General features: G+C 43.8%; 1 protein-coding gene across 3 annotated transcripts in view; it reads left to right on the forward strand.

The window, feature by feature from the left end:
- Positions 1-4,429: 4,429 nt before the first annotated feature.
- The window catches only part of Samd13 (sterile alpha motif domain containing 13), a 33,414-nt gene continuing 15,491 nt past the window's right edge, over positions 4,430-22,352 (forward strand). Inside the window, exons 1-2 of one of the 3 annotated variants that reach the window (XM_041655196.1) lie at positions 4,430-4,536; positions 21,066-21,177. In XM_041655196.1, coding sequence (XP_041511130.1) covers positions 21,070-21,177 — 108 coding nt within the window. In that variant the 5' untranslated portion in view covers positions 4,430-4,536; positions 21,066-21,069. The other 2 variants (XM_041655188.1, XM_041655182.1) reach the window with 2 other exon arrangements.

Consider the following 22,352-nt stretch of genomic DNA (forward strand, 5'->3'; position numbering starts at 1 on the left):
AGTGAAGATGACCGCAAAGAAGATGCAAGGCTCGGATCCCAAATGATGAAGTGCACCCCACTTGCTTTTTCAAGATGTAGATGAACAAATGGAAATTAAAAAAAATGTAATAAAGAAGCTTTATAAAATGCAGGTAGTCTTTAATTTTCATTTTGAAAAGAGCTACGGTCATATTCCTGGGAAATCTAATGGAAACTCTTTCCTACGACTTTGGGATCCTTAGACATTTCTACGGTTGGCTGACGAGAGAATGAAAATTCTTCATAAAAGAAGAAATGAGGTGCAGTTTAAGCAATATTAGGTGTTAGCAGAGCAGTGGCTAACAAACACTGAAAGGAAAAGGATGCCTTGCCTAAGTTGTCTCTCCTATGCAGCGGCAAGGAGAGTGCTGCTCACATAAGCAAGAACTGAATAATCGTAGCACTTACGAACTTCTGAAAATGCAACCAGGAAAGCACGAAGAAAACGAAGGATGCGTTCTGATCGTGGCTGCCTCACTCCTGGCAGAGGTCGTGCAGGAATATATGGGTGTTTTGTCTGTATGTACATCTGCATTCCAGGTGAGGGCATTGGATCCCATGGGACTACAGTTATAGACAGTTGTGAACCACCATGTGGGTGCTGGGAATTGCACTCAGGACTTCTGGAAGAGCAGTCAGGGCTCTTAACTGTTGAGCCATCTCTCCAGCCCTCTCAACATTCTTCTTAAAGTGGACCAGGAATCTGCTTGATTCTTAGCCTTCTTCCTGTCCATCTACAGGATGACAGAGCCCACACATACATCCTCACTCTCCACATCCAAAAACTCATTGCCACTGTACTGATTCCTTGGGGATGACTTCACTATCCCCATTTATCCAAACTTACGTCGGTCTTCACCAGAAGTACAGGATTTTCAATATGCTCAGAAGTTCTTGGGTTTTTCCTCACATCTAATCTATTGTTTTTCTTTAAGATTTATTTTACTGGTGTAGGTGTTTTGTGTGTATGTATGTTTGTGTACCATACATATGCTTTGTGCCCTTGAAGGCCAGGAACTAGCCTAGATCCCCAGGAACTGGAGTCACAGATGGTGTGAGCCACCATACAGGTTCTGGGAATGGAAGCCAGGTCCTCCAGAAGAGCAGCAATGTTCTTAACAGCTGAGCTCTCTCTCCAGCACCAATGTTTGCTTTAAAAATTATGTATATGTGTCATGTGCTAGGGGAATGGAAGCATGACTGGAGCTGAGTTACACAACTGGTTGCAAGCCATCTGCTGTAGGTGCCAGGAACCAAACCCTTTGCAAGGGAAGTGCACACCCTTGATAGTAACCCGTCATTTTTTATTGCTACCGCTCTGGCTCAAGATTCTACTGCAACTTGCCTGAATTACTGCATTGATTTGATTAGTCTCTCTCCAAATTTGTTCCCTATGATGTATCCTTGAGAGAGTAGCCAAAATCATCCTTTAAAAATATACTAGGTCATATTACTCACCTGCTCAAAATTCTCCAACAGTTGCCCACTTTAGAATGAAAGCAAAGGCCGTGCAGAGCCTACAAACCCTACGTCATCTGTCCCCAGTTCCAGGGTCATCTTCAGCCTTCCCCCTGGTAATCCTCTAGTGTTTAATCCAGCCACACCGGCATCCTTGCTACTTCTTCCATCAGAAATCCACAGATTAGTGCTTAGCAGGTGCTGAGGAGATTAAGAGGGATGGAGGAATGAGAAAAGGCTTGCCAGTGGCTGCTGTATCAATCAGGGTTATTTCAGTGCAGAACTGACAGGATGAATATGTTATGAAGAGGGGGGTGCTTTGGAAGGGCTTTTATGATAGGGGTTAGGTAGTCCCACAATGGCTGTATGCATGCTGGGCAGGCTGAGAACAGGCTGTTTGTTAGGATAAGTGCATTGGCTCTGATGGCCTTCACTCCTGCAGCTCTTCCTGCCACTTGACCAGCCCTGCCTGCCGTCATCAGAGGACTCCTCACCTCCTCCTATCCACCCCTGCTGCCCTTCCCTTTGTTTCTACACAGGCTTCCCAACTTCCCCTCCTACATCAATGGCTCCTAAGATTCTGTATCACCATGTAATATTCAAAGTAGCATTTCCAACTCTATGTTGTCATTCACGCCTAGAAAGCCTCGTGTTTGGTTCCAAACCAAACTATCTTTCTAACTAGAAAACTTTGTTTTCCAGTTGTTGCATCTGTGTTCTAAACAACCACCACCACATCTTTAATCCAGGAAGCGATAACTGCCTTGAGCTCCCTCCTCTTCCTCCCCTGCATGCAACTGTTTGCCTCGCTTTGCCTATTTTCTCTCCCAAGACTCTTCAGCTGCTTCCTGTCTCGTTTAAGACGCTGCCCCCAGCTTCGAACATAGTCACAGACTCTTAACACAGCTTCCACTCAAATTCATTTCTTGATAACTTCCACAAAAGGAATTTCTGTAGATAATAATAGTAGCTAACATTAGCTCCGTGCTTATAATAGGACACATACTATTCTGAGTGTCTTCTGCCTATTTTAATCTCGGCTGCCACTCACACGCGTTGTTACACAACTGGTATTTCTTAAATTTTAATGCCGAGGTCAAAGAGATTCGGAGAGGTTAAATAACTTTGCAGTTCATAGACCTAACTCGGAAGTGGTAATGCCGGGACTCTGGGTCTCTGTGACTTCTGAGGTCCTGCCTTCCATTTGTCTCCTTTGCGACAATGAATTTATCATATTCCATCTTACAGTCTTTACCTCTCTCCCACTGCCTTTTCCTTCCCACCCCGCTCTCCTAATGTTGGGTGACTCTCTATGGACCTATCACCCATGCACCCATTTATGTATTTTCTTTTATTAAAAACATATTTTTCATAAAATATATTCTGCTTCCCCCTCCCCCAACTCCTCCCAGAGTCTTCCCACTTTCCCACTTACCCAAATCATATCCTTTCTTTTTTTTTTGTTTCATTAGAAAACAAACAGGCAACTAAAAAAATAGTAACAGAATAAAAAAGAAGAATAAGACAAAACAAATAAATAGGGGAAAAAAGAAGCAAAGAAAAAAACACAAGAAATGCATACAGATGCTGGGAAAAATACATAGAAATCCCATAAAGACACAAGACACAAGGACAGAAACCAAAATATCTTAGCAAAAGACCTGTAGGTGAAAAAAAAAAAAAACTCCAAAAATAGCAGTGAGTTCATTTTGTGTTGTCAGTCTCCCGCCAGGGCATGGGCCTGCCCTTAACTGTGGTTTGTAAACCCAAGTGAGACTGTGGGAGGAGACTAATTTCCCTTATCAATTGGAGATTGCCCTGGGGTTGGGGATTGGGGGTGTCTGCCAGCACCCGCCTGGCTTAGACCTAGAGCACCATTTATTAATCTATTTACCAGCTGCTTCTAATGGGCATTTGCGGACCTGTGTGCAACTGTCTTCGCATGTCTTCGGTGTGACCGCGTGGAGAGGCCAAAGGTCTACAGGTGCCCTGCCCACATTTTTGTTTGTCACAGTCTCTCTTTGGCCTGGAACTGGCAAAGGATCCCAAGCTAAGCTGGCCAGCAAGCTTTAGGGAAACTTCTAGCTCTACCTTCTGAGTTAGGGCTGAACCTGATGCCACTATGCCTGGCTTTTTTTATTTTTATTTATTTTTATTTTTTATTTTAAGCTGTTGGTGAGAGAAATCTGTTGTCACCTTTGTGGTTCATTTTTCTTAAAATGGGACTAATTTCTAGAACACTTTCTGAGATTTTTACAGTTCACAATCAAGCACTTTCCTGCTTGAGCTAACTCTCCCGAACTCACCAGCTATCTGGAGAAAATGCTCCACAAAGGTCCCTCTTCTTCAGCTCTCTGTACTACAGATGTTCCCGGCCCCCTTCTCCCACTAGGTCCCCCTAACAGCTAAGAGAAGGGTGGGAGGAGGAAGTGACTGAGTAGGGCTGACACCAACCTCCTCAGGTGCAGACACACAAAACTGTCTTTAGCTTTTCTTTGCTTAAATCCCATAGTTGCTTTATCGATCTAACAGAATGAAGCCAAGGCTAAACAGCGCTTTGTAGAGTATACAGTGGTCGGTACTCGGAGAGGCCAGTGACCCTCCGATGGAGTTAGGCTCTTTCTCCAACAAGAAAACAGGAGCCCCTAAGCAAAGTACACCACACAAATGTTCACAGTGAAGAGGAAGCGGAGCCCTACAAAATAGGAACTTGGCCTGGGAAATCTCCTGCAATCATTGTCGCTAACGGCCAGCTCACGCAGTTCAGCGGGGCTATCCACAAGAAAATGGTGTGAGGTCGAAAACCTCCACTGTACTGATTTTCCCGGGAGGGGCCCCTCCTTTCTGCTCCCGGGAAGTTTTGAGCCATTGGCAACCGTTCTCCTCTGAATCCCAGCGGATTCGGTCCTTTCCTTCTCGGTCTCTGCCTCTCCACCCGCTGCGCCCCCATCTCCCGAGACCCCTGGGGCCACGGTAGACTACAACTCCCGGCGTGCCGCGCGCGCCCGGCGTTTCTCTGGGCTCCGCGCGTGGCGGTCACCGAGCGGCTGGGCGGGAGGTAAGTGATGGGCTCACAGGCCGTCTTGGGAACACGCCCGCCCTCCCTCCTCTCCAGGATGAAAGGAACCAGTGAGCACCAGGATAAGGACAAAAACAAAACAAAACAAAACCATCCAAATTACCCTCAGACGCCCGCCCCGCGGTCCCTGTGTGTTCGGCGCCCCGCGGGCGTGCACTTTGTCACCTGGAGTGGAGCGGGGCAGAGCTGGCGGGACGGGACGGGGTGCTAGGCTCGGCGCCACACCCCTAGGAGCTCCCACCCAAGGCAGACCGCCCGGTTCTCCCTCCGAATCTCAGCAGAAACTTTCCCCTCTGTCCCCCGCGCCACCGCGAGTTGCTTAACCGACCGCTGGCCAGGAGGACGCCCGTCCTTTGCCCTGGAGACGCCCTTCGGGACGCGTGCAGCCCTGCCCTCGGGGACGTCGGTGCAGCACGGGACCAGGCAGAAGGTTCCTACAGTACAGCCTGGCTTTCCTGGGCCGCCTGTGCTTCCTGGAGGTGGGTGCCGGTCAGTATAGAAGCCGTCTCTCAAAGTACCTAGTCGCCCGCCCTTCCTGACTGGCCTCCCCTCCCCCACCCGAGGGCGCTTTCAAGTGGCCCCAAAGTTCTCGGTTCCAGAATCCCGAGGCCAGGCTATCAAAAGTTACCTTAGTACAGATGTACTGCCTTAGAAAGTCTCGTTTGGGCGCCCCCCCTACACACACACACACACACACACACACACACACACACCACAACACGTTTTATAATCACAAAACACACCACTTGCAAACAGCACACAACTCACACGTGCTTCCCCTCACACAAAAACAATGTTAACACAGGTCCTTATCAGAGCAAATGGCTAACGTGCTTGTTAGAGTGTGCAAAGATGAGAGGGTGAAACACACGCACGCACACACTCACAAATGTCAACTTATTTCCAAAGTTATAAAGTAGCTGGTCGGTGAAACCTTTTACCATCAGTTAGGACACCTTTGTGGCTCACTCTTGATGAAGTGGGACCAGTTTCCTGTAACACTTCCAGAAACACGTTTTCATCACATCAGGCAGGAAGAGGAGGATGGCCTTGTTTATGTGAAGGGGAAGGGGCTTGGAAAAACTTCAGAGAGCCTTCCTCCTGCGAGTGTACCTGGAGAAGACTCAGGGTTCCTCCATCTTTCCCTTGGAGAGTGGCTCAGCCAGAGCTGCCATGAGAACTGTTTTGAGCTGTGCCCCTGGCTCCCCTGCCCACCAGACTTGCAATTCAAATTCAGTCCCTTTGGCTATAGTGGAAAGTAGGTTTCACATCAAGTGTTGGTGAGTTAGTGCTCCATCGCCTTGGTTTTGACCTATCGTGATGAGACACACGAGAAATATTGAGCACTTACAATTCGCCCCTGAAAATTTATGGCCGCTTTTGTAGTGAGGCAGTGGCAAAGTCCAAGAAAGAGAGCCTTTGAAATACTTCTCAGTTGTGGCCCTTTGGGAAGCTGAAAACTTCTAAAGCCACTCCTGAAACCAGGTGTGTGTGTGGGTGGGGTGACTTAGGAATTCAGGACCCAAGTTTATATCATACATGTTGACCTTTGATCTCTGAATGTCCTTAAGAGTTAGTAAAGCAGAGGCAGACCGCTTTCTCCTCACTTCTGCCTAAAATCGACACATCACATATGACTAAGGATTCTCAGGTCCTTGGAAGGAACTTAAATTATCCCTCTTTTGAGTGGATTTTGTTAGTTTGTTTTGTCCTTGTCTTTTGGCTTGGGTTTTTGTTGCGGGGAGGGTGTTGAAGATTGGTGATTATCTTGAACTAAAAGTGTCGAAATGTTGATTGGCGTGTGTTTACCACTCATGTACAAATGCTTATGAGTCTTATGGGACAGGAATGCCCCCACCCCACCATCCCAGTAGCAGTTCCCAGACAATCCAGGACCCTGTAAGATTGGCCAGGTAACAATTGGAAACTCGCCCTTTGCTCTACCACTAATTTCCTCCTGAGTTTGGAATGATGGTGGTAGGTTGGAATATCTTTATTATATGTGACTTGGGCAATACCAAGTGCTCATGGGCTAGAAGTGTTGGCTGAGTTGGGGAGGGTGGGTAAGCTTTATTTTTATGCAGCTGAGCTAAACCATTAAAATTAACCCTTGCTGGAGTGTGTTTTCTTTCGTAGAATAAGATTTGGTTTGGGTTGACTTGGGTTGCCTTCCTTGGGTGGACTGTGAACGTTATTTTCAGGAACGCTGGTGTTCTGTTATATGTGCTCTTGGAAAGATGCTGCTTCCTACATCGTGGAGTGAAGGGATTTGCTGCCCGCCAGAGCTTTCCTTATCCTCACAAAGAGATTACTTAAAAGCCAGCTCTGGGAACTTTGTCCACGCCTCTGTTAGGAAAAAAAGACTAACGCAGGACGGCAGCTTCTGAGTGTTCACTGTGTGCAGCCCGTAAGCCCTGGGTTTTCTCTGATTTTTCCCACAGGGAGAAAATGAAATAGTTTTCAACATGGCATGGCTACGCAGAACAACAGTCAAGATCTATGTGGCAACAGGGAAAGGGAGGGAGAAAATAACAGGCTACTTAGACTGCTTCTTTTTCCTTGTGCAATATGTGTGCAAAAAGAATTCTGCCTGTTTGGAAGTGGTGGTCATTCTCTTGCACTAATTGTTCTGAAGGTAGTTGGCCAAAGTGAACAGGCACGCTGTAGCTTTAAAAAGTCAGCCATGAACCAGAAAGCAGTTGCGGCTTGTGTGTGATTCCTAACGTCATGTTGGCTGAGAGCCAGCCTGGTTTTATTTCACTGTGTCAAATTGTACCTCCTTATTGAATTCCTTTGCCAGAGAAAACATTGGGGTTTCTTCGGCTGTTCTTGATAAGCCTATAAAAATGATAGGTTTTAGTTGATTCTAGGTAGGTTTTCTTCTTACTCTTTCAGGGGAAAAAGAAAAGAAAAATAACAGTAGTGATAATAAGACAATGTAGTGTGCTGTCGCAGAGTGCCGCCGTGAGTTGTTTTGTTTTGTTTCTGGGATGTTTAGCAAATGGTGAATGTACAATAGTTCCCAAGCAAAGTGCCATTCTCGTAGCTGGAGCAGCAGCACGCCCTCCCTGTCTACTCTGACTGTGGATGCATGCGATAGCTATGTGTATATTAAGTGTTGGGTTTCTTTAGCAGTGATCTGAGCGACTTAGCAACTGGAAGTTTGTGTGTGTGTGTGTGTGTGTGTGTGTGTGTGTGTGTGTCGGGAGTGGAGATTATCCCACGCCAGCAATGTTGTTTGCTAATCATCCACTTTGGGAAGAACGATAGCATCTTGTGACTGTATTGAATGATGTTCTTGCCATGTCACAGTAACCCCTGGAGGAGGAGTGCCGAAGTCTAAAGTGATTAGAGAGGAAGTGTATTTAATTTATGGCTTCAGCTGAATAAGAAGAAACTCTGGACCAGGCTTTTTGTTTTGATTTTTCTTTTCTTTAAAATAGCCCTCTCCCCATTTTGCTAATTGTATGTGAGTTGTGAGGGTTTTTATTTTTTTTTTATTTTTATTTTTTTTTTTTTCGAGACAGGGTTTCTCTGTGGCTTTGGTTCCTGTCCTGGAACTAGCTCTTGTAGACCAGGCTGGCCTCGAACTCACAGAGATCCACCTGCCTCCGCCTCCCGAGTGCTGGGATTAAAGGCGTGCGCCACCACCGCCCGGCGGGTTTTTATTTTTTCACATGTTTCTCATCCGATAAATGTAAAGACAGTCATGGGTGTTATTGTATCTCAGATGTTCTCCCCTCCCCCACCACCACCATCACTTTCTCTGTGCTAAGCTATCTGATTTGGGGTGTGTGTGTGTGTGTGTGTGTGAGAGAGAGAGAGACAGAGAGAGAGAGAGAGAGAGAGAGAGAGAGAAAGCACTCTCTCCTTTAAATCAGTATGGCCATCTCCCAGAGTTTTGATGAGAATATGAGGAAGCAAAACACTTTCTGACAAAAGCTTGAATTAATTCTTTTCTGCATTTCATTGATAGCTAGAAGCAAGGGGACTGAACAAACAAACAAAAAACAAAAAAAAAGAAAGAAAGAGGAGGGAAAAAACACAGCCCACACGGGGGGCGGGGCAGAAAGAGAGGATGGTTTTCCCCAGTGTGAGTCTGAGTTGCAGTGTCTTCCGGAGCCTTGGCAGCCTTGAGGGTCCCAGCCCCAGTTTGGAAGGGGGCTTCAGTTCCATTTACACCTTCTTTCTGTCAAGATGGAGAGGGCACTGAAAATGAAAGCACCCAGCCCATCACCCAGTCCTTTGAGCTCTCTCTCTGGTCACTGGGGACTGGAGATTTAAACAAGCATCAGGGGACCGGTGTGAAGCTGTAAAAGGGACCATTCGGTTTCTAGTTGAGAATATGTATTCTCTCACTTTCTAAGAATTAAACCCAAGCTTTTCTCCCGTATTGATTAGTTGCGGAAGTAAAGGAATCCTGCAAGCCTTCCCATGCTCTCTGTTGACATGGACAACAAGGAACATGGCTGTGTCGGTGTCAAAAAGTAAGTGAGGCCCGCTTCTGAGTTCTGCTTCTGCCAACAACACAGGGACCTGGTTCTGGTGTTGTTCTTCTTATCTACTGTAGTACAGCATTTGGGGGGTCCGTTCGTCTACAGTGCCCACCAGCTACCTGTCCCCCTTTAACTCCAGTCTGGAGTCCAGCTCTCTGACAAGTGGGAGCTTTCGGAGTCAAGGTGTGTGGAAGGCTGATGGTGTCATGCTCTGGATCAGAGGCTTGAGGAGTTAAAGCCCGACATTCTCATATGAGACAAAGTCTGTGCAGGCGGATTCCCAAGTTCATAGGCTGCTAGGGTGGGGGCAGAAAGTAGAGGCTGAGGTTTGTGTTTGTTTTAATACCGCCACCTCCAACTTCAAAGCTAACAGTGACAGTGTGTGTCAAGGGGGTAGTTTGCTTTGGTCAGGTGCTAAGATTAACAACTTCTCTGCCTGATTTTTTAATTTTTCCTTGAAGGTGGACTACTTCGGTGAATATAGAGGAGCTCTCTTTGAATACTCTCCTCACGGTGGCACTCCGATTATGTTTGCTGTCTAAGGGTTATGTGTCCTATTTTTCTTAGGAATATACAGGGGGTTGTGTGACTCACCATTTCCAGAACATAGGAAAAGCGAACTTGCAGGACATCTGTGGCTCCATTGTGCTCCTTGGGGAATTATATTGAAACGGTAACCATCTTGGTTACAAGGGGGCAGAAGCTTCCAGGAGGGTGGCAACCATGTCCTTTCTGTTCAACATCTTGTCCACAGAACCCATGATAGGCGAACACGGAGGCGTGTGCTGTAGTTTTATGAGTAGAATGTATGTTTCAATTCACAGAAACATTAGATTAAAATTAACTTAATAAAATCTCTTTAAAAAAAAAAATTCCAGAAACTGAGGCATCCCTGCAGTGCTGACATCTTTCCCGTTAGGTGTGAGCCAGAGAAGTGGGCAGGCCACGGGGGCACCTGCTCTTTAGGGGTGGAACTTGTGAGAAGTGAGCTATAGTATGAGCTATAGTGGGAACATTCTCAGTTTAGTGTGGCTGCTAACGACTTGGAATATGACTAGTGTACCCGATGAAACTCTTCTCACTTCATCTCTGTCGCTGTAAAGGGGACAACCGTAGTCAAACCTAGTAGTGAAAGCCTGGAGAGGCAGCTGCTCGGGAGGCTGAGACAGATAGAAGACCCAGCATGGGTTCTAGAGCAAGGCTGAGGCCAGCTTGAGCTACTTAGTGTGGCCCTGTCTCAAAAACAGAAGGGAAAAGAAGAAGGCAGAGGCAGCCCAGTGGTGGAGTGCTCACCTAGCGAGTGTGGAGCCCTAGATTTGATCCCCATCAATAATAAGAAAAAACTTCATTGAAATAGAATGTATGTATATAGCAAATTGCCTGTGCTTAAGAGATAAATCTGGGTTAGTTTTAGCATTTTTGTACCTGTCAAGCTACTGCTACCATTGACATAATGAACAGACACCTCCTCACCACTCTCCTCCTAACCCTTAGCAGTCTCCCCTTTCTGTTTCCTGCGTCCATATCCCCAGGCAACCATAAGATAGCAGTCATTGTAAACTCGTTTGACTTTGCTAGAATTTTGCATAAGTGAGTGTACTTTGTACATATATAATATGCATATAAAACACCTACTTATCTAGATTGGTATCACAATATAGTCTGTAATTTATGCATATTACTGTATTACTGGCTCATTATCTTTTTTTGATTCAGTGTCTCACTATGACACCATTGCTTGCTGGAACTTGTGTAAACTCGCCTCTTTCTCCCAAGTGCTGGGATTAAAGGCATGCACTACCGTACTCAGCTTAGTTCATTGCTTTTTACTACAGAGTATTATTTTATTACCTAGGCACACAAATATTTATCCAACTACATGGTGACAGAGAATGGAGTTGTTTCCATTTTTGTAGGTAGTATCCAAAATGAAGTTGCTTTGATTGTTCATGTTCAGGTCTTTATGTGAATAGGTGCTTTATTCCATTTTGTATGTACGTAGGAAGGGATTAGAGTGCTTGGCTATATGATAGGTATATGTTAAACTGTGTAGCAAGTCTTTTCCAAATCCATTACTATCAACAGTGCATACCTCAGCCGTCGCATTTCCCCCATGAAATCTTCCCTATTAGAGAATCTTCCCTAATGCCTTTGGATGTCTTCTCTGATGTTGATTTGATATCCGTGTATCTTCTTGGGTGAACTGTTGTTGAAATCTTTCACCTCAATTTTTATTGGCTTTTATTCATATTTGTTGTGTAGAATTTCTGTGTACTCTGAATACATATTTTATTGGATTAGTATTTTTTCAAATTTGCACCACAAAATTTCTATGTATTATAAACACAAATATTATGACGTGTTTGTGGCTTGTTTTATTATTTTCCTTTAAAGTGTTTGAAATTGAAAAAAGTCTTTAATTTTGCTGTAGACCTGCTTATTTCTTTCTTTTATGGATGGTGCTTTGGGTGTCACAGTTAAAAATTCATAGACCAAAGTCTTGGCAACTTTCTTCTAAAAGTTTGATAATTTTAGCTTTAGGGATTTAGAACTATGATGTTTAAGTTAGTTGGGTTTTTTAAAAAATGATTTATTTTATATGTATGTACGTGAATGTATTGGTATGTGAACGTGCATGCAGGTGCCTGTGGAGACCAAAAGAAGGTGTGGGATCCCCTGCAGCTGGAGTTCCAGGCTGTTGAGAGTTGCCCAATGTGGGTGCTGGGAACCAAACCCAGGTCCTCTGTAAGAACAGTAAACACTCTTAATTACTGAGGCATCTCTAAAACCTCTCAAATTCATTTTCATTTGGATAGTGAAATAAATATTAACATGTTTTGTTTGTGTGTATGTGCGTGTGTATGACTGTGATGGTGATTTTTTTTTTTTACTATAGATAGCCAAATTATCTAGCACCGTTTGTTCAAATGCTTCTGCAACATTTTTTGACAAATAATTGATTCTGTGTGTGGGTCTATCACTATCTGATTCGCTGATTGTTTACATATATGTGTACCAATGTAGCACTGCATTGATAACTGGAGCTTTGATAACTATGGCCTCAAATTAGGTAGTGTTAACTAACTTTGCTCTTCGTTTCCATGGTTTCTTTATATTTCCTTATGATTTTAGAATTGGCTGTCTCCCCCCGCCCCCCGGTGGGGACGGGAAGAAAGCAAGGAAGGAAGGGAGGGAGTGAGGGAAGAAGGAAGGAAAGAAACCTAGTGGTATTTACATTGGGAAAACCTGGTGACATTTTAATTAGTATTTGCACAAACTGGTTTGGGGAGGACTGATACAGAGAGCACACTGTGTCTCTCCATTCACCTGGCTCTTTAACTTCTCCTCATAATGCTGCATAGACTTGTGAATGTCGGTCTTTCTGCCTGGTGTGTCCCTAGATCTTTCTTGTTTTTATGATACAATGGTTGTTGTTGGTGTTCGAATTTTCAGCGCTTTTTTGTTAGTCTGTAGAGCTAGAGTTGATTCTGTGTGGTCTCATTTTCTACAACTTCACTGAACTTATTTCTAATCACTTTTTTAGTAGAGTCCGCAACATTTTAGAATCTGGACTGTCATTCCTTGTCCTTAAATACGGTTTTATTTACTGTCCTCGAGCTTCATGTTTTGTTTATATTTCCTTCCATTTTGTTAAGTAAATTCTCTGGCAGATGATTAAAACGTGATAATGGTAGACACTCTTATTTTTTATTTTACTGTGTCTCTTATCCTTTTTATCCCATAGACAAGTGTTTTTTATCCTGTCACCTGCTTTTAAGATTTTTTTTTAAAATTTGTGTTCTACTTTGATTATGAGGCTTGGAGTGACGTTTTGTTTCTTGTTCTTGGGGCTTGTTTTGTTTTTTAGGTCTGTGAGTCTAGTTTTCATTACATTTGGAGCAACATTTAACTATTATTATTCCAAAAAATGTCCCTTTCCCCATTTCTGTATGTGTTTGACTACTTGATATTTTTCATAATTCCCTGATACGCTGCTCATTTTTCAGTGTTTCCCCTGTTTGCTTTAAGTAGCTTCTGCTGCTGCTTATTTAATTTTTCTCAATTTTGTCTCTTAAAATTCTAATCTCTTGTTTAAAATATTTATGTATATTTTTATTCATAAAATACATTCATCATCTCTAAAAATTAATGTTGAAGTTGTGTGTGTTCATGTTCCATGTCTTAACATATTTAACCTTTTCTCTAGCTTGCTGATATGCAGAGTATAGACATAAAATTTTAATTATTTGAATTAATTGCTCAATTTTAACTATTACCAAATACTAATATTTGGTAAATTTTTGATTAGATGGTAGGCAGTGTGGATTTTACTCTGTTCAGTGCTGGATTTCTCCTAAATTCATGTAATTGTTTGATGTAGGTTCCTGGGTGCTGTTTTCTTGGAAACCGTTTATCCTTTCAAGTTTCTCCTCAGTTTTCTGAGCCAGGACCAAAGCTGCATTTGATCTAGGTCTGTTTCCTGGCCTTTTACTAAAGCAAGACCCTCCTTTGTACTATTCCGGTGCTCCTGAGTTATGATAACTTCCTAGCTGACAGGTTAGAAAAGGCACTATTTTGCCCATGCATGATCTCCGATGATTTTTTCCCTTTAGTACTGGGTGAATTTTTTACCCCAGCCTCAGAAAGTTCTACAGAAATACTGATGAGAATTTTGCTGAACACTCCAGGGAAACCCTCTGCAGGCCTTTTGAGTTAGTCTCTACATGTCTTTCTCTCCTAACTGTCCAGAATGCTTACTGAAAACCCTCTCCAGAATTTAAGTCAATGGTCTTACCTTTCTTCTTTCCCTTCTTTCAGGGCCATGATTCTTTAGGGACTATGGCCAATGTTTTGAGTGACATATTTCTTTATATTGTCTGCTTGTTCAGTTGTCTTATAAGAGTAGAAGAATGAATGTGGCCTTCATTGTCCACTTGGACTGGAAGTAGGCATTTCATTCAACCCGCATGGCCACAGACGACCATCTGTAACACTGGAGAGGGAAGACTTAGGGTACCAGGTAGACTCTCTAAAGTCATGAAACATCAAGTCTTAAGGACGTGGCTGTGCACTGTAAGACGTCTGTAGCATCTGCAGCCTCTGCTAGTGGTCTCTATTATACCTAATCTCCATCATGGCAATCAGGCGTGCCTCTGGATACTGTCAAAAGTTTGCCAAAGCACAAACTCATCCCTTACTGGGAGATGAAGTCATTCTAAGGAAACCTGTACTTTAGAGATATGTGATGTTTGCTGGTGCACAGACTCATTTCTTATGGGGAGCTGAAGTCATTCTAAGCAAGCCTGTACTTGAGGGTATGTGATGCTGTAAATTCTAGGCATCGCTACTCATTTACATTTTGGATACTGGTCCTTTCTACTTAAAACTGTAAAAGGGTCATACATTTTAAAACTATTTCAACCTGCTGAGTTCTTTGTCTTCTTTCTTTTGCTTCTTGCTTTATATATTACAGAAGAAAGAGAGAACGAAGAAGAAAGTAAATGTTGTAAAATATTAACAAATTGGAGAATCTCGGTAAAAATATATGAGATATTTGCACTGTTCTTCAGTTTTCTTGAAGTCTGAAATTACTTTTTAAAAACCACATTGTGAGAAGGAAGAAATTCAGGAAAGAAGATATGTCTCCCTTTAGGAAAAAGCAGACCTCAACCCATGGCAGGAAGCCAGAGGCCAGCAAGCCTGACATTGCAGGTTGTGCCTGAGACTTTGAATCGAGTCAATATGTTCAGGACACTTGGACGGCTCCTTGATTTTGCTTCTTAGCTATCAGAAGAATAACGCTTACTTAATTTATTCCCGCTTTGATTGTCTTGACAATAAAGGAAAGGTTGGAGTTGCAAGGTTCAAAAGAAAGCATGTGTGTAATGAATTACTCAGGAATTGCGATGGCAGTCATTGTGTTCCAAGTTAGACAGCATCACAGTACCTACTGTGAGTCATGCCTTGTGCTGTCTTCACAAATATTGTTCCATCTAATTACTGCAGTGTCTGATATTTAAATATATTACAGCGTTTAACATGACTAACCAGGGGCCAGAAAAGTAACTATGTGAAATAGTTTTTATTTGAAAGTCACATGGGAAAGTGGCAAATCTGAGATCTGAACTCAGCTGTTTGACATCCAAGATAGCTCCTTTTCCTCCCAGGCAGGTGCTGAGCTACAACAGTCCCATAGGCTGGAGTTAGTCTGGTTGTAGGCATTTTGGAGCAGACTTGTTTCAATGTTGAACCGGGTTCTTTGTCTTGGCTAGAAGAGGGGAGGGTTGAAACTCCAATTTCAGGTCTTTAGTTTTTTAGGTATATTGACCTAAAAGGGAAAGGATACACACTAAAACGTATTCTTGATATTTCTAAGACGTTTTCCTTCTGCTTATTCATTATTCACTATGTGTGGTACTGTTTCACACAAGGACGTTTTCATGTGATACCCTGACAGTTTTAAACAAACACCATAGAAGAGTTCTCTTCCTTGCTTGCTTCTTGCATTCACTCCTACTAAAATCTGTCATAGTTCACATTTTGGGGTGACTTCTGTTGTGGTTCAGCCACGATGGGTTCGTACGTTCCAGGTTAGGATGTGTGCGGGTTAGAAATGTTAGGTAGGAAGAACAGATATGAAAGAAACAGAAACGTAGGCTAGAACCAGGAGAGCAACTCAATGAGGACTGAATTTGCCTGCATTTAATTTTCATATGCTCTTATATCCCAGAACAAAAGTTGGGGGGGGGGGAGGACAGAAGGCAAAAGGCTGCTTTAACACAACACGAAGGACAACCAGAACAGTTACTAGCTCCAGTACTTGAGATATCAAGCCACTATTTCCTGAGTAAAGCACTTGGTGTTTTGGGTAGGATATGCAGTGAACCCACCCTAGACCAAGTATCCTGTAGGCAGCCACTCCCTATGTCAAACCTCCTAATTTATTTATTTATTTATTTATTTATTTATTTATTTATTTATTGGTTTTTCGAGACAGGGTTTCTCTGTGGCTTTGGAGCCTGTCCTGGAATTAGCTCTTGTAGACCAGGCTGGTCTCAAACTCACAGAGATCCACCTGCCTCTGCCTCCCAAGTGCTGGGATTAAAGGCGCAAACCTCCTATTTTAAAATAAAGGAGAATAGACCTGAATTCTCTGACCTTTGGTCAGGGTGGAGGGGATCCACCTCTATCTTAACATCTGAAACAGCAAGTAACCACACCCTGGCTCAGGGTGTACAGCCACGCCTGTTGTCAACAGCTTTGAAAGAGCAAAAATCAGCTCAAACTCTGTGACCTCCAGTCAAGGAGGAGCAGGACTCACATCTGTGGGTCCCCACAAAAAAATCTCTCAAACTTGATCCACAGAACTGTTTGATTTCTAATATGGACCCTTGTTAAGATTTTGGTGATTTCATGTCTGTGCCAATTAGATGTTGGCATGACAACAACCAAAGCTTCGATCCCACTTGAACGCTCTCTGAAGGGCAAGAGGAAATGGGTTTTATGTTTGAGATCTTCAACAGTAAACACACAGAGCTATATGATAAACAGAAAACTAGCCCCAGCAGAACACTCACTCCCCAGAATATGATGTTTATATGGCTCGATAGCATGGGAGGAGGTACTCAGGATGATCTGTGACCAAGAAAATGCAAATCAAGTCACAATCACAAACTCATTCACTTGGCAAATGTTTAAAAATATGAAACTAGCGGTCATTATGAAGGGTGTGGATCGCTAAGACAGTGGTGCTCCAGAGTGTAGGTGTCTTTGGAAAAGAGTTCATCATTATTTTCTAGCAAATACTGTGTATCTCAGCAGTTCAGTGTGTGTGTATGTATATATGTATGTATGTATGTTGTCCTGTAGGAATAAATTTTGAGCCACTCAAGTATTTTAAAATTTTTCTAGAGGACATTTGTGAAACAGATGAAAAAAATTTTAGTAATGTATTTTATTTAACTATGTTATCAACATAACATTATTGAGGTATTTTACATTTTTGGCATGTGTTTTATAAACCTGTTATGTAATTTTTACTTTTTGTATCTCCAGTTGAACACAAGTTTTTCTTGTTTGGTCTGCATTTGGAGTTCACATAATTTACAGTTGGAAATACTGTAATCGCATCCCCAGCCGGCTCCGGAAGTACTGGTGTGCTGTCGTTCTTTCACCAGGCTGTGGGCTTCCCATGTTTGTCAGTGTCTGCCCCATCACAGAGTTAAAAATACCTCATCCTAGTTAAGATTTATTCATTGATAATTGTAATTAAACATTTGCTGAAGATATTCAGAAGGGGGCATTTAGCTGCTCCTTTAGAAACAGGTGAGTAGGGCCCTTAAAGTCTGTAAGAAAGAGGAGAGGATTTGAGTGACATAAGCAAAAGCCTAGGCGGGGGAAATCGAGGCTGTTGTTTGCTTGGGTTTCAGTACAAATCAGGGCTGCTGGGATCAAACCTCTGGATGCTAAGCTAAAAGAACTCAGAACAGACAGGAAGTTTGACGAGTTATTTGCTTCCCAGCACTCTTCGTCACGTGACTGTGCTGCAGCTAAGTGCACTCAACCCTTATTTACTGGAATATTTTTAAACTAAAACTGTCTTGTCAACCTTTGAGGCATTCTTTCCTTTCCCGGCTCAGCCTCTAGCCAGATCTCTGCTTGTTGATATGATGGGGGAGAGGGGAAATGGAGAGGAAGCTACAGCTCCTTTAGTGGCTTCCTTCTTAGGTTTCTCATAAGCAAGGAGATCAATATTAATTTATTAGAACCAAAGTTAAATTACTTTTAGCCGAAGGCTATTTTAAAACATGGGCATGGAGTAGGGTAATTTGATTTAAAAATAAGTCATAAAAATAAAGTCAGTACAAAATAAGAGTACATTTCTGAGTGCAAAAATAAGTAACATTTAGAAATAGTTTCACAAAAAGCAAGACAGATATATTGTCATAATCACTAGCCAGGATCAAAAGTGCCTTTTTTTTTCTCCTAAACTGAAGGATAGATGTGATGGTTTGAAAAACTTGTGAGATCCATATAGACTATATTTATCCAAAGTGTCCTTGGCAAGCCTTTCATTTGTGTGCCAAACACCTGAGAAATACAAGCTCAAAAACAAGAGGGGTTTATTTGGGGTCATGTATCCGAGAGGTTTCAGTCGTAAGTCACCTGTCTCCATGAGGGAAGACACAGCATCTTGGTTATGAGCATGCTCAATGGCGAAGTCTGTCAACACATGGTGACTAAGTAGAGTCAGGAAGAGTGCAGGACAAGATTTAACTTTCTGTGACACCCACTCAATGACCAGCTTCCTCTGACTAGGCCCACCCCTTAATGCAGTCATGCCAGCAATGCCATCAAATTATGGACCCATCAACGGATTATTTCAGTGGCTGCTCTCAGCAGCCAGTCACTTTGTATGGTTTATCACATGAGCATCTGGGAAATGGTGTCCTTTACCTCAAATCAAAGTCCTCCACCTCTACTCCCCAGAGGCTCACAGCCATCCCATAATACAAGATGCACCCAGTCAAATTCAGGGAAGACCAAAGTCTTGACAGTTTCAACACTGTTCAAAAGTTTAAGTCCAAAATTTCCTCTGAGACTTGATGTAACCCTTAACCTGTGAGCCCCCATGAACATAACTTGAAAACTGCATTCTTATAATAAGAAGTGGCCCAGGAGAGAGTCGTAGTTAAAGAATGAGGTATTTGGAGACTAGAGATAAATGAAACCAAAGTAAAACCAAAGCCTGGTAGGGCAGATGTCAATTTTGTAATTTGTTCAAGGTAGAAGGATGCTGAGGTCCGAAGAGCTCAGGCAGCCTTGCCCCGCGCTCCTGCCAGTACAGGCCACATGGCCCGTCTCTTGACCTTGTACCATTTGCTACCACAGCTCTTCTGGCAGACATTCATCAACTTCTTGGGATGTCCCTTGTACCTTCTTCATGCATTTCCCTCTCTGGAGTTGCCCACAGGGAGTCCAGTCCAGCCATGCACTTCCTGCTCTCCAGAAGGCTCTATGGTTCTATGGTATTTCTTCCTACTTATCTGCCAAACCAATGAGGCACAGTGACATGAGAGTCAGTCTCCTGTTCCAGAAGCAGCCAGCTGTCTTGGACTGTGATGGCTGTGGCCTTTGAACCTCAGGAAACTGTACCCTACATCCACTGGTGCAGAAAAGATGCCCTCGGGTTAATCACTTCTCAAGGGAAAGTCTGTCGGACGAATCTACATCTTGTACCAGTGACCGTGCTTTCCCCTCACCAAGTGTCCGCAAGGCTTCTTTCTTACTGCCCCGGACAATGTACTTGGTTTCTTTTTAGCGCCTAATCTCTAACAACTACCATTTCTTTGGTCCCAGCAGGCATTTCAAATCCATCCACTCTGCTTTTGCTCCCAATTTTCAGTGTGGCCCTTCCAAGTAAATCATAGTCTTGTAACAGCATTGATGCTAAGTGGCTGTAAGATATCCTTCCCTGGATTAGTTAGTCCATTGTCTTTAAATTCAGCCTCCTGTAAAGTCTCAAGGCACAAACAAGATGCAGATAATTCTTTGCTAGAAAATAGCCTGAAGGTAACTAATCTAAGTAGTTACTCCCCTAGTCTGAGATCACAATTTCCTCAGATGACTGCAGTAAGTTCACACTCCCATTCTTTCTCCCCTCCTCGTTCCTCTTCCACTCCCCTCAAAATGTGGCTCTGATAGCTCACCCCTTCCTAGATGGTCGTTTGCTGACTTCCTAGGACGGAATCCTCAGTGTGGTCTCCAGGATATTGCCATGGCTCCTTGGCTGACTGCATCCCTACCACAGAGCTTGGAATGAATAATCTTCTCTTGACTTCTTTATACATTTAATGGCCTTTTAAACTCTCTAGGCCTGCTTTGTCACAGCACAGGGTTCATGTCCTCCTTAGCTGTTGTATAACCTGCGGCTTCCATCTGCAGCACGCTGTTGATCAGTGACCACCCTGAAACGCTGCAGGGCACGTAAGGCTTGCTATGCCTTTTTCTCCCAAATGCGTTTCTAGTTGGAGAGTGGAGGCCTTTGTCCCATAGGATGTCCATTAAGCTCATGGAATTTGCCATAGGAACAGGAAGCCTTTGAAGGGTTTGATCAGGGAAACAGTGTGATCAGCTGGACCCTCTGTGAACTGCCGTGGATGAGGTTTAGGCGGTGCTCCTGAAACAAGTATGAATGAGGGAGAGTCCCAGAAACTGCAGAGCCTTGCTTCTCTCTGAACCCAGGGTGAAAGGCTACCCAGGCTTCTCAAACATGCCTGATTTTCATCTCTTTAGTCGCTGTCATTCATTCTGAACAGTGCTGACTGACTTCCTTCAGCGCAGGCTTGACACTGAGAATAATACGGTGAGGACCGGCCACATTCAGATGTGTGTCTCTGCCCCACAACTCCTTAACCCAGCATGGAAGGCGCTACAATGAATGAAGTATTGGGTTTGGGAGCAGATTATAAATTAGGTACTTCCTAGTGCCAGGAAGTAACTTAACACAGAGGCAGCCCTGAATTGCTTGGAGTGGTACGGATTCGTCGGGCAGAGAGAGTGTCAGAAGGGGTCGGGACAGAATGCAGCAGAGAAGCATGCTCTATGAGAAATGGTCTTTTCTCTGAATTGGGAGGCCTGTGTTAGAGTCACATTGTAAAGTAAATATTCACACTGAATTGCAGAAGGAATATTAAATGATAGCCCATCAAAAGTGACTGGGCCACTCTAAATGTCTCTAAGTTAAACAGTGTTTGTGGGAACCATTTTCATTAAAAGTCAGATACTTTACTAAGAAATCATTGGCTCCTCCAGTATGAGTAATGATCACAAGAAGCTAAGACACAGAAGAAGCATTGTGAGTCCTGTGGGTAGACTGGGATAGGCCCTGAGGGAAGTGAGTAGCAGGCTCCTAGTGAGCTGGCTCAGATGGGTCCTGGAGGGCAAAGCAGTGTAGCCTGTCGATCCCCGCATTTGTGCCACACTCTGACACCTTGGATCTGTGTTTTGCAGTTCCATGGAAAATGGAAGGCCTCCCGATCCTGCAGACTGGGCTGTGATGGACGTCGTCAATTATTTCCGAACAGCAGGATTTGAGGAGCAAGCCAGTGCTTTCCAGGAACAGGTAACTGAGACTGCAGAAACACAGGATATCAGTTCCCTCTGTTCACACTGAGCAGGGAATGAAGAGGGAGCCCAGAGAGCAGTGAGGGGGCCGAGAGGTGCCTAGACAGCAAAGAGGAGCACGAGAGTGGCAGCTGGTGGTTCCTCCTCCAAGAGGAAAGTCAGCGGCTGAAGCACAGCTGCAGAGAGGCAGCCTCAGCTCATCTCCCTCTGAGCCCTCCGAAGGACTGGTCATGTTCACAGTAGAAGGTTCAAATGTGTCTTTGCTGGAAACTCTGGAGGAAGCAGACAGCAGGGAGGGAGGGAGGCAGGCTCTGGAGAGACATAGCACTCTCCACCACAACCGGCTCCAGTTCCCAAGGGGCTGCTCAGCACGTGATTTGCTTTATGGGTGCTCATCAAGGTAGAGCCTAGGGTACAGAGTCGAGTTCAGGTTCGTGGAGGGGGGGGCAAGTTACTGGAGTTCTTTGAGGCTTTGTTTCCCATCTTCAGCATGAGATTGTCCATAGCTGATTGTCAGAAATGTTGTTCTGACAGTTTAAAGGAAAGAGGTACAAATTGCCCCCCTTTAGCACAGTGTTGATGTTAAAAATGTTAATTTCTCTCTCTTGGGCCAGGGATTGAGATTAGAGACAGGGAGAGCAGGTGTCTCTTCCCTCAGTGATTGAAGACTATCGAGCAGGCTGAGCCAGCGTTGCAGGAAGGACCCTTGTAAAGGCAGATGGGGGAGAACTTGTTGTCCACCCATCAGAACACAAAGCTCCTATCCCTCTTGCGACAGAAGCTGTAGTTTTCTAGGTATTAACTTCATTGTCCCATAATGCAGTTGAGAAAATTAGAGACTGAAGAGTGTGTCTGGCTACCTAGTCTGCATCCCTTCATCAGCGCGGCGCAAATTCAGATAAAGGAACCTTTTAAATGCCACCTTCGCCTGTGTCTTCAGGCAATATTTCCTTCAAACTTGATCCTCATACATATGTCATTTTTCGCTAGTTTGGAAAAATTGCCAAAGTAGAGCTTAAATGACTTTACACCCACTAGGCGAATTAAAATTAGAAAGAGAGTCGGTGCCAAGTGTGCCTGTGTAGCAAAGTAGGGTGCCCTGCACTGTTGGGGAGAGTGTACAATCAACACATCCACCAAGATCCAGTGTACAGTCAACACATCCACCAAGAT

The sequence above is a fragment of the Microtus oregoni genome, unplaced genomic scaffold, assembly GCF_018167655.1.
Source record: "Microtus oregoni isolate MIOR12 unplaced genomic scaffold, Mior012 000000F_ref0000247, whole genome shotgun sequence".
NCBI lineage: Eukaryota > Metazoa > Chordata > Mammalia > Rodentia > Cricetidae > Microtus > Microtus oregoni.